The sequence below is a fragment of the Rhinopithecus bieti genome, unplaced genomic scaffold (assembly GCF_001698545.2).
Source record: "Rhinopithecus bieti isolate Rb0 unplaced genomic scaffold, ASM169854v2 scaffold_7888, whole genome shotgun sequence".
Taxonomy (NCBI): domain Eukaryota; kingdom Metazoa; phylum Chordata; class Mammalia; order Primates; family Cercopithecidae; genus Rhinopithecus; species Rhinopithecus bieti.
Window position 1 is genome coordinate 728653 of NW_016805944.1, and position 10901 is coordinate 739553.

General features: G+C 46.6%; 1 protein-coding gene across 1 annotated transcript; it reads left to right on the top strand.

Annotated features, from left to right (window-relative positions):
• The first annotated feature begins 1508 nt into the window (after window positions 1–1508).
• LOC108531030 (insulin growth factor-like family member 1) lies at window positions 1509–7214 on the top strand. The gene is made up of 5 exons (XM_017874267.1): window positions 1509–1569; window positions 1722–1766; window positions 1879–2121; window positions 5820–5858; window positions 7108–7214. Exons 1-5 carry the CDS (start codon window positions 1509–1511, stop codon window positions 7212–7214), a joined length of 495 nt encoding a protein of 164 aa, XP_017729756.1.
• Window positions 7215–10901: the final 3687 nt, after the last annotated feature.

A 10901-nucleotide genomic window follows, 5' to 3' on the forward strand; every position in this document is an offset into this window, starting at 1 on the left:
TGCCAAGTCAGAGTGTTGCCAGGGTTTGAGGCTGTCTCTCACTCCAGGAGGGCCTTTCTTAGTTATCTCTTTTCTGATTATCTCTGATAAGTTTCTGCCTGGTCTTTTGTTTGTTGTTGCTACTGTCATGGAATTACCACCCTTTTCTTTTGGTTTTCAGCGCCAAAATTTCCTTTTTTTTTTTTTTTTTTAAACAACGTCCTTAAGCATCAACTTCTCCATGCTCTATTTCAAGTAAAGCCACTTTTAGGGGAGACTTGTGGAGCTCTCTGTTCTGATGGCCTCCCTCTCTCCGGGCAGAACGGCTGAGTCACTGGACTGGTATGTGTCAGGGACAGCAGCCAGCTTCTCCTGCTGTGATGTCTTCGATCTAACAGCTGGAACACTGGGAGGTGGTGGTAGCTGCTAGTCTTCTTGGTTTGCCCTTTCTTGCATGGAACCTCTGCCCCATGAGTGAATTCAGGCAGGACCAATGAAACCCAGTGTGCTTGCCCTGCTAAACTGGCGTGGAACTTCCACACTAGGTAGAGGGGCTGGATGGGAGAAGGAGCCTGGGTGCTGTAAGCCACAATTTCTAACTAACGTAGCGCATCCACAACATGGAGACAGCAGGGTAAAAGACACTGGTGTGCTGCCCTTTCTGGACTGAAACTGTAGCCCTGGGCTGGGAGCTGGGGAGAGGTGGAGTCCCATTTTCTTGTCTTGAAGCCCATAATAGAGTTTTAATTACAGAGTTGGCTGGGGACGTGGGGAATAGGAGTAATTTGTGGCTTAAATGCCCTCAGACTCTCGCTGCTGTATACAGATTGAGTAGAACTTCTTTTTCTTTTCTTTCTTTTTTTTTTTTTTGAGACAGAGTCTCAGTCTTGTCACCAGGCTGGAGGGTAGTGGCGTGATCTTGGCTCACTGCAACCTCCGCCTCCCGGGTTCAGGGGATTCTCCTGCCTCAGCCTCCCAAGTAGCTGAGATTACAGGCATGCACCACAACACCCGGCTAATTTTGTGTTTTTAGTAGAAACAGGGTTTCTCCATGTTGGTCAGGCTGTTCTTGAACTCCCGACCTCAGGTGATCTACCTGCCTTGGCCTCCCAAAGTGCTGGGATTACAGGCATGAGCCACTGCCCCCGGCTAGCAGAATTTCTTGAATAAACATTTCTTTGTTTGCGATATGCCCTTAGGACAATTTCCTGAGACTTAATTAGTTGTTTTTATATTTAAAAAAAAATAATTTTCACCAGTTAAATGATTGTTTTGCTGGGAGGAAGGCGCCCATGCTCTTCACACTGGCTTCTGGAAGTTCTGCTTTATAGTTTGACATCTTTCGCATTTAAGTCTGTGAGATCTGCTGATCACTGCTCACTTCACTGCAACCACCCCAGAGCCATGGCTCTCTGAGTCTACATCCTGGGTAAGGAGGACAGGACCCCATTCCCACCTGAGCCCATCTCCCATCTCAGCCACCTCCTGGGCTCGCTCCCCACCCTACCCTACACCTAATTTGTGTTCCCATGCCTGGCCACCTCCCCAGATATGACTCGCTCACAGCAACTCCCCATTTCACAGTACCAGGTCAGCCCCACCCACAGCCCTGTTTTAGTCTCTGAACTACTGTCCAAAGCCACACCGAGCCCTCATCCCACTGCACCCAGTCTTCTAAAGGTCAGTGCTGGCCACACCTGTGGCTGCCTGCTTACCTCCTCCTCACCTTCCCTCTCCCACAGCTGTCCTGATTGCTGTCTGCATCCTCTGCTCACACGGAGCCCCAGGTGAGCCCAGGAGGGATTGGGAAGCTGGGGGATGAGTGTGGTTCCCAGGGGACCCCAGGCTGGGACCCACCTGCCACTACCACCTGGACCTCACCAGCTCTATCTCTTCCAGTGGCCCCCAGGGATGCCTATCTGATGCTGTGCCAGCCACAGGCAAGATGTGGGGACAAGTTCTACAACCCCCTGCAGCACTGTTGCTATGATGCCGCCGTCGTGCCCTTAAGCAAGACCCAGAGGTGTGGAGACTACACCTTCAGAGTCTGCTTTGAGCAGTGCTGCCCCTGGTCCCTCATAGTGAAGATGAAAGACCAGAAGTGCTCCTCACCCCTGACCTCAGATGACAGATTTGTCATAAGTGAGGTCCTTTCCCCTCCATAGGATTGTGGGTACAGAGCAGCGGAGATGCTGCATTCCGATTCTGCCCTGGATGGAGCCCTCATTCTCCGTGTCTCTCTCTCTGCCCTCTGCCTCTATTCAATCCACCTCTCTCTTTCCCTATGCCTGTGTTTCTTTCTCCATCCGTTTTTATTTCCCTCTCAGAACCTCACTCTCTCTACCCTGCTGTCCTCTCCTCCTGGCTCTCCTGTCCTCCTTTCTGCTCATGTCCAGTCTCTTCCCCATCTCTGGCCGTCTCTGTCCTGCTCAATGTCTCTCTCTGTCGCTCTCTCCATTGTCAGCTGATGGAACATCAGGGGAACGATGACTCCTGGATTCTGCTTCCTGGATGGGCCTGGAGAGAGGGGATGGGATCACACCTTACACCAACGTGGTGAATCCCTCCTTGGACCTGAGTCCAACAAGTCCAGAGTCGGGACTCTGGGTTCCTGCCCAAATGCCACGCATGGGCACAGAAGGCACCTGGCGTCTCCTCTAAGGGACAGGAATCCCAGGCTTCCCAGAATCACTAGGTCTGATTTAAATAGCATCAAATAAATTGGAAAAGAATGGAAGTGCTATAAAGTGTGACTAAGGTAATGGAATTTTCAGAGGTTTTATTGGTTGCATCTGGTGGAGGGAGTGGGCGAGTCTTCTCTGAACATCCATGAGGATGAAGAACAGTCACTGAGGTGACGGTACCAAGTCACTGACCACCTCCCAGGGATCCTCTCATCCGATCCGCACAGCAGCGCTGCATGGTCGGACCTCATCACCCACATTTCACTAAGAGGAAGCCGAGACCCGGGGCCTTCATCCACTCATGTCCTCCAGATCCCTGACACTGATCCTGGGCCCCACCCCATCATCCAGGCCTTAGACCCCCGATCTGGGGAGGGTCCCTGTTTCCTCCATGAGCTGTCCTGGGCCTCAACAGAAAAAGCTGCGATGGTGTGGATCTTATATAGTAAGGATAAAGTTATTTTGAGAAATTTCTGGGTCATGTATTTACCCACAGAAAAAGAGAAGCAAACGTACACACACAGGCTGTCATGTGCCCTAAGAACAAAGTGCCTTGACCAAGGCCGTTGCTGGCCCGCACTTAGCCTGACCTGTGATCTTGCTGTGATCAGCACATCCCATCAGTGTGGCGGCAGATGTGACCAGCCTGAGAACTAGGCCTCTTCTTTAGGTTTGCTCTTTGCTTCCGAATAGCCACCATCAGACCAGGCACCTTCCTAGAAGTCCCTCAATTGAAAATCTCCTTGTGGGTTTTTAGTTTGAAGGTCTATGAATCAGTTAAACTACAAATGTATATTTATAATCAAGGTGTAATTAATGATTATGGTGAATTTTACTAACTATAGCTATAAAAATATTCCAATAGGTAAATATAGCACTAAAATGGACAGTTAATACAAGAGTGATTGCCTTAATCTTATGATTTTTGATCTATAAAATATACATGATAATGAAGCAAATTAATAGAATTAATTCTAATATTTGTAGCAACACTTGGTGTATTGCTCCTTGGTATAGATACTTGGATGTCTCATAAAAATAATAAAATGTATAGTAAAAAAGACATGATATAATTTAAGAATTCCATTTAATTTTGAGTTGTTCAGTTTTCATTTAGGGCATGCCTATCTGAAGTGATGAATCTTGTTTGAGCTGAACTGTGTCTGCTTAAATTCATGTGTTGAAGTCCTAATCCCAGTATCTCAGAATGTGACTGTATTTGGAGATAGGGTCTTTGAAAAGGTGATTAAAGTAAAATGAGGTCATATGGGTAGGACTTAATCCAAGCTGACTGCTTCCCTTATAAGAAGAGGAAATTAGGAACAGACACACACAGAGATAAGACCATGTGAGGACACAGGTAGTTGGTGATATGGTTTGGCTGTGTCCCCACCCATATCACATCTTGAATTGTAATTTCCATAATCCCTATATGTCGAGGAGAGACCTGGTTTGAGGTGATTGGACCATGGGAGCAGTTTCCCCCATGCTGTTCTTGTGATAGTGAGTGAATTTTCACGAGATCTGATGGTGTTATATGGCAGTTTTCCCTGCTCTTGCTTGCTCTCTCTTGCCTGCCGCCATGTAAGCAGTGCCTTCTTCCCCTTCCACCATGATTGTTAGTTTCCTAAGGCCTCCCCAGACATGTGGAACTGTGAGTCAATTAAACTTCTTTTCTTTATAAATTACCCAGTCTTGGGCATATCTTTATAGTAGTGTGAAAACAGACTAATACAGTTGGCCATGTTTAAGCCAAGAAAGAGGCCCTCAGAAGAAACCAACCTGCCAACACCTCAATCTCAGATTGATAGACCTTCAATGTAAAACCCTACTGGCTTCCAGAACTGTGAGGAAATAAATTTCTCCTGTTTAAGCCACCCCTCTGGGGCCCCTTGATACGGCGGCCCTGGAAGACTAACATAGGCATAAGGAAAATGACACAAGAGTCAGAGAAAGAGAGGAACCCAAATGTACTTTGTCCTCAAAAAATTTTCAAAATAATGGACTTTAGGAAAAGACCTTAGGGAAACATTCTAAACGGGGCTTTTTAGAGTTTTGAGTGTTTTAAGTTCACTACTATTGATATTATTACTATTGGAATAATTGAGCAGAAAAAATATTTGAAATTTGACCATATCATGACTCCCGGCTAAGTTTCCTTCTTGAGAACACGTTACTAAAAACTGCCAGGGACTAGAAACAGACAAGTGAGTGACCTTCTGCAATGTGGCCTTTTAAGAAGGTCTGTCCCTTTTTGTGTCCAAAAAGGGACACAAAGCAGCTGTCAACACTGAGGAATTCCCGATCTGCCCAACGACTTCAAACTTGAAAACTGTACTAATCACAGCCACAATAAAACATTAATTTTTATAAATCTGATAACATTTTAGATTCACCAGTTCTCATCCAGTGCCCCAGAGCTGTGTCTCTCTTCTGACTTTTTTTTTTTTTTTTTTCCCGGAGATGGAGTTTTGCTCTTGTCCCCAGGCTAGAGCACAGTGGCATGATCTCAGCTCACTGCAACCTCCGCCTACCAGGTTCAAGTGATTCCTGCCTCAGTCTCCCAAGTAGCTGGGATTACAGATGCGTGCTACCATGCCTAGCTAATTTTTGTATTTTTAGTAGAGGCGGGGTTTCACCATGTTGGCCAGGCTGGTCTCCAACTCTTGACCTCAAGTGATCCACCCACCTTGGCCTCCGAAAATGCTAGGACTACAGGCATGAGCCACCCCACCCTGCTGACTTTTCATGTTTATGATGTTATTCCCCAAAATCAAAGTACTGCATATTGTCATTGGCTTTTCGTTGCATCCAGATCCATGTATAATTGTGCTTATGTCGCATAGTCACCCACAAAATGCATGACATCTAGTTGGGAAGTTCAAGATTATTTGCGTCCCTCTTTCTTTCAATGTCATTGATTGCTGGAATTTCTTCCTTCTATCCCTTTCTCTCTCCGTTCCCTTCTTCTCTGTGAGGCTGCTCCTCTCTCTCTGCCAGCTCAGCTCAATTTCCCTGTGTCTCCCATCCTTCCCCAGAGCTGACTGTGCCTCCTTCCCAGGCTAGACTGGATACACTAGGGGTGCCTAGGATTGGAGCCATGAGGGGGAGGCGAAGATTCCAGGTTTCATCAGGCCCTCACTCCTGCTCCCTTAGAAAATCTGACAGTTGCCAAGCGCAGGCACCTGGACGTAGGTGAGGGGTTTATTTGGTGATGGAAGATTTTAGCAGTCACACAGCACCATCAGGGCCAATGCTGGACATCTCTAATTCTAAGAGATGGATATGAGGAGGCCTGATCCTTAATTTCTTCTGCAAGAGCCCATTTTACCCCTAAAGCATTGTCAAAACTGGACCTGTTCAGTATTCTCATTCTATACGGTGAGCTCAGACCATCAAGGTCAACAGCAGTCACTATTTTTTATTATGGTTGTTATTCATTAGTATTTTTATTACCATTGTTAGTTGTGATTATAACATTGACCAAAGTTTCTGTATCCATGAAGAGGGTTTGATTTCCTGAAGGTGATGACAAAGGGTCCCCTACACACATCCTGCACCTGGGCTCCAGAGGTGGTGCAGGTAAACTTATGAGCCTCAGGAATTTTTATTTTTATTTTTTTTCTCTCCCTGGAAGCAGAGGTTGAGCTGTGCTGAGCATCCAGGAAGGTCGTCACCTACCCAGCCTATATGGCCTATCTGACAGCACCTCAGATGTCCCTGAAAATGATTCTGCCCATGAGCTACACGCTGCAAGTTCATATTGATTTTCCTGCTTCAATATGTGACACAAACATGTGACTTCTCAATTTACATGCAGATAAGAAAAAAAATGGACCTACACAAAGTGGTTATAGGGGTGTCACTGAGAGATGCCTGTACCACATCACCTCTGTCTTCTCCAGTAGCGCTCACAGGTGCTCACCTGTTGCTGTGTCAGCCACACACAAGATGTGGGGACAAGTTCTATGACCCCCGTAGCACTGTTGCTATGACAATGCTGTCATGAGCAGGACCCACAAGGATGGAAACTGCACCTTCAGATTCTGCTTCAAGCAGTGCTGCTTCTGGTCTCTTAGCCCTCTGGAGTCCCTAATGGTGAAGGCGAAGGGCCAGAAGTGCCCCTTGGCCCTTGGATGACATGGTTTGTCAGAGGTGACATCCTGTCTTCTCTACGAGATTAGGAATGCAGTGGAATGGGGAGGGCTGGATGCCTGTTCTACCTAAGATGGTGCCCCTGCCTTGTTCTCTGTGTCTACCTCTCTCCTTCTGCTTCCCCTCTCTCTCCTCTCCTCTGTCCTCTCTTCTCTCTCTCTTTTCTTTTTTTATTTCTCCTTATGTTTATTTATCTTGGGCTCTCACTCTTTGTCTCTCTTTTCTATTTTTTTCTGACGATCTTTCTGTCTTTCCCTCATCTCTGGATTATCTGTGTTTCTTTCTTTAGTGCCAACTGATGGAAGATCAAGCGACCCGATGATGGCCACCACTTGCATCCTGGATGAGCCTGGGAAGAGGGGTCTGGCGTTGACTCAGATCCAGGACATGGAGTGACTCAGACTCAATCTGATTTTAGAGGATAATGGTTCACCTCTGCATAAACTGCAAGTCTTAGGCAGACATCTGGAATAGAGCTTGACAAATAATTAATGTAACTTTTTTTTTAAATTCCTCCTGGACAATACTGTAAATATAAAGCCTAAAGATGAAGTGGCTTCAGGAGTATAAATACAGCTGATTATTTCTATATTATTATTTTTCAAATGTCATTTATCAGGCATAGCTCTGAAACGTTGATGATCTAAGAGGTATTGATTTCTGAATATTCATAATTGTGTTACCTGGGTATGGGAGTGTCGGAAGTTTGAATTCTAACCCTAGATTTTGGAGTAAAATCCCTTCAGCACTTGACCAAAATATCAAAAATGTCTCCAAAAAAGTGATCGTCGCCCGTTATCTCAAGATGTCCTAGAGTAGGGTTAAGGTTCTCAGTGACACAATAATTCAGCATAACTACCTAGGTATTTACTATGAAGTATAATTCCCACAAATGTATTTTTAGTTTTCTGCCCAATAGAGCATATGGTTTTTAAATAACTGTATAAATGATGACTTTAAAAAAATGTAAGCGACAAGTCCCTGTCATAGCCAATTAAAACAATCTTGCAGTTGGATTTCGTATCTGACACCTGCTTGGAGTTCTAGTTAAAAAATACTATATGGGTCAGGCGCAGTGGCTTACACCGGTAATCCCAGCACTTTGGGAGGCCGAGGTAGGTGGATCACCTGAGGTCAGGAGTTCGAGACCAGCCTGACCAACATGGTAAACCCCATCTCTATTAAAAATACAAAAGTTAGCTGGGCGTGGTAGTGGGCGCCTGTAATCCCAGCTACTCGGGAGGCTGGCGCAGGAAAATAGCTTGAACCCGGGAGGTGGAGGTTGCAGTGAGCCGAGATCATGCCATCGTACTCCAGCCTTGGTGACAAAGCAAGACTCTATCTCAAAAAAAAAAAAAAAAAAAAATGTAGCAAGGAAAGGGTACTATAAAATTTTAATCCCTTTGATCAATATGGCTCCTCTTTCTCTCTCTTGTTTAACAGCCAGCTTGGATCCGCCCTGAGTAGGGTGACTGGTCATCTTCTTTTTTTTTTTTTGAGACGGAGTCTCTATCTGTCGCCCAGGCTGGAGTGCAGTGGTGCGATCTCGACTCACTGCAACCTCCGCCTCCCGGGTTCACTCCATTCTCCTGCCAAGTAGCTGGGACTACAGGTGCCTGCCACCACGCCCGGCTAATTTTTTGTGTTTTTGGTAGAGATGGGGTTTCACCATGTTAGCCAGGATGGTCTCGATCTCCTGACCTCGTGATCCGCCCGCCTCGGCCTCCCAAAGTGCTGGGATTACAGGCGTGAGCCACCGCGCCCGGCCTGGTCCTCTTCTTATGGTTCTGAAGAAGTATGACAGGATTTATGGAGATGGGCCACCCATTATCCCTATGCCAATATCAAGCAGGCACAATTCCCAGGCTCACCCTCTGTGCCCTCTTAGAGAAATTTCATCTCCTTGGGCCCTTATCACTATCAGGAGGTAAAGCCGAAAGCAGTTTTCCAAGTTGTATGTTGTATTTACAGCAGTTATAGGAGCTTGGGGTTTGGGGAGGGGAAAAAAGTGTGGCTATGGGGCCCTTCTCTGGCATCCAGAGGCAGCATGTCATATCCTTTGGCCCCATATATGCAATTTTCCACATTAACACCCAGGTTCTCCAGGAGTCACTGCATAAAAATCCCGTCACAATCACAAGGCTCCAGGTACTTGCAGCAAACCCACCAGGATGTGGGACAGGGAGCAGGTTGCCCTCCTTAAGGATGGAATTGGCTTCAGGAAGTGGCTTCAGCCATGAGCCTGAGTCCTGTCCCCTCCCTATGCAGGGAGGTCGGGGCACACGAGCCTCCTGGTGGGCGTGGTGCACAGCGCCGGGTGGAGTGAGGCTGCTCTGAGTGTGAACCTAAGAGGAGTCCCCTGCGCTGGGGAGAGAAAAGTCACCAGTGCTGGGTTCACATGATAAACATTAATACCGCTAAGAACCAACACCACATCTCCAGAGTGTGCCATTTGCCAGACACGGCGACAACGAGCTTTAATACATCATCAGCGTTGACTTTACAAAGCCCCGGGAGTCCCGTGCCATTGTTTGTTCTATTTTACAGATGAGAAAATTGAGGCATCACTTCTCAGCTACGAGTTACTCATGCTGAGTTCCTCACCTCACAGTTCTCACAATACAGAGCGGGAAACAGGTCTGTCACAATCAATCCATGTTTGTGTAAAGTACTGGGAAAAAAGTGACAGCGGTAGAAACCTGCAGTTGGTGGTAGGTGAGCGATGTGTCCCAGAAGGTCCCTTGGAGAAGGCAACATTGATGCTGAGACCTTCAGAACCATCTGTGGCCTGGCCCATGGAGGAGAGAATTTCAGGCAAGAGAAACAGCAAAAGCAAAGGCCCTGAGGCAGAGAGCAGTGATCACGTCATGGGACAGAGAGAGGCACTGAGACTGGGGTGAAGTGAGGAGGGGCAGGAGGTGTGGAGAGGCAGAGGGTTAAATCCCTCAGGGCTGAGCTCCAGGTAGGGTGATAACACCGGGCACCTCTGAGCAGTCCTTGGCCCTGGCCCTATTCTCAGCACTGTGGATACATGTATCCATTTGAACTTTTCTAAAATATCATGAGCCCAAGACTATTTGGATCCTTCCCGTACAAGTAGGGAAGTAGAAGCACGTGGAAAGGAAGTGGCATGAATTCTGAAGAAGTAGGAGGGAATTTATGGAGACGGGCCACTCATTATCCCTGTTAGTGTCTGGCAGAGCTGGGACGTGAATCTAAGATGATTTCTGGATGAGAATCTGAACAGGGCTACGACATACTTCTATTTTTATTGCTTGTCAGCATGACAATGATAGGTTTTATCCCTGACATGATGTCTGTGATGGAAACACTTAAAGCCATTTCATTTCCTCTGGCCCCTCCACAGGCATTCTCAAAGTTTTGCCTTTTCCTCAAGATGAAGCCAAAGATTTCTAGCATCCAGTTCCTGCATACAAATGCCCGATGAGTATAGAACCACACGCCATCTTTTTACTTGCTGTAAGTGTCACATTTTTCTTATTTAATGTCACATAAGAGCAATATTTCCTTCAGGTATCGAATCACAAGAGCCACCACAAATTCTAGATCCATGAGATTAGTCTTTCCGTGGAGAATTCAGGTAGAGATCCCTGATCACACGTTTGTCAAATAGAAAGTTTCCCAGAAAATCAGATACCATGTGTTATGAAAGAAAAGAAAGTACCGGCCGGGCGCGGTGGCTCAAGCCTGTAATCCCAGCACTTTGGGAGGCCGAGACGGGTGGATCACGAGGTCAGGAGATCGAGACCATCCTGGCTAACACAGTGAAACCCCGTCTCTACTAAAAAAAATACAAAAAACTAGCCGGGCGAGGTGGCAGGCGCCTGTAGTCCCAGCTACTCGGGAGGCTGAGGTAGGAGAATGGTGTGAACCTGGGAGGTGGAGCTTGCAGTGAGCTGAGATCCGGCCACTGCGCTCCAGCCTGGGCAACAGAGCCAGACTTCGTCTCAAAAAAAAAAAAAAAAAAAAAAGAAAAGAAAAGAAAGTACCTAGTCACTAAACACCCAGTTTAGAACAAAACGCCAAACACCCAGTTTAGAATAGTTTCCCAAAAGTGTTTTC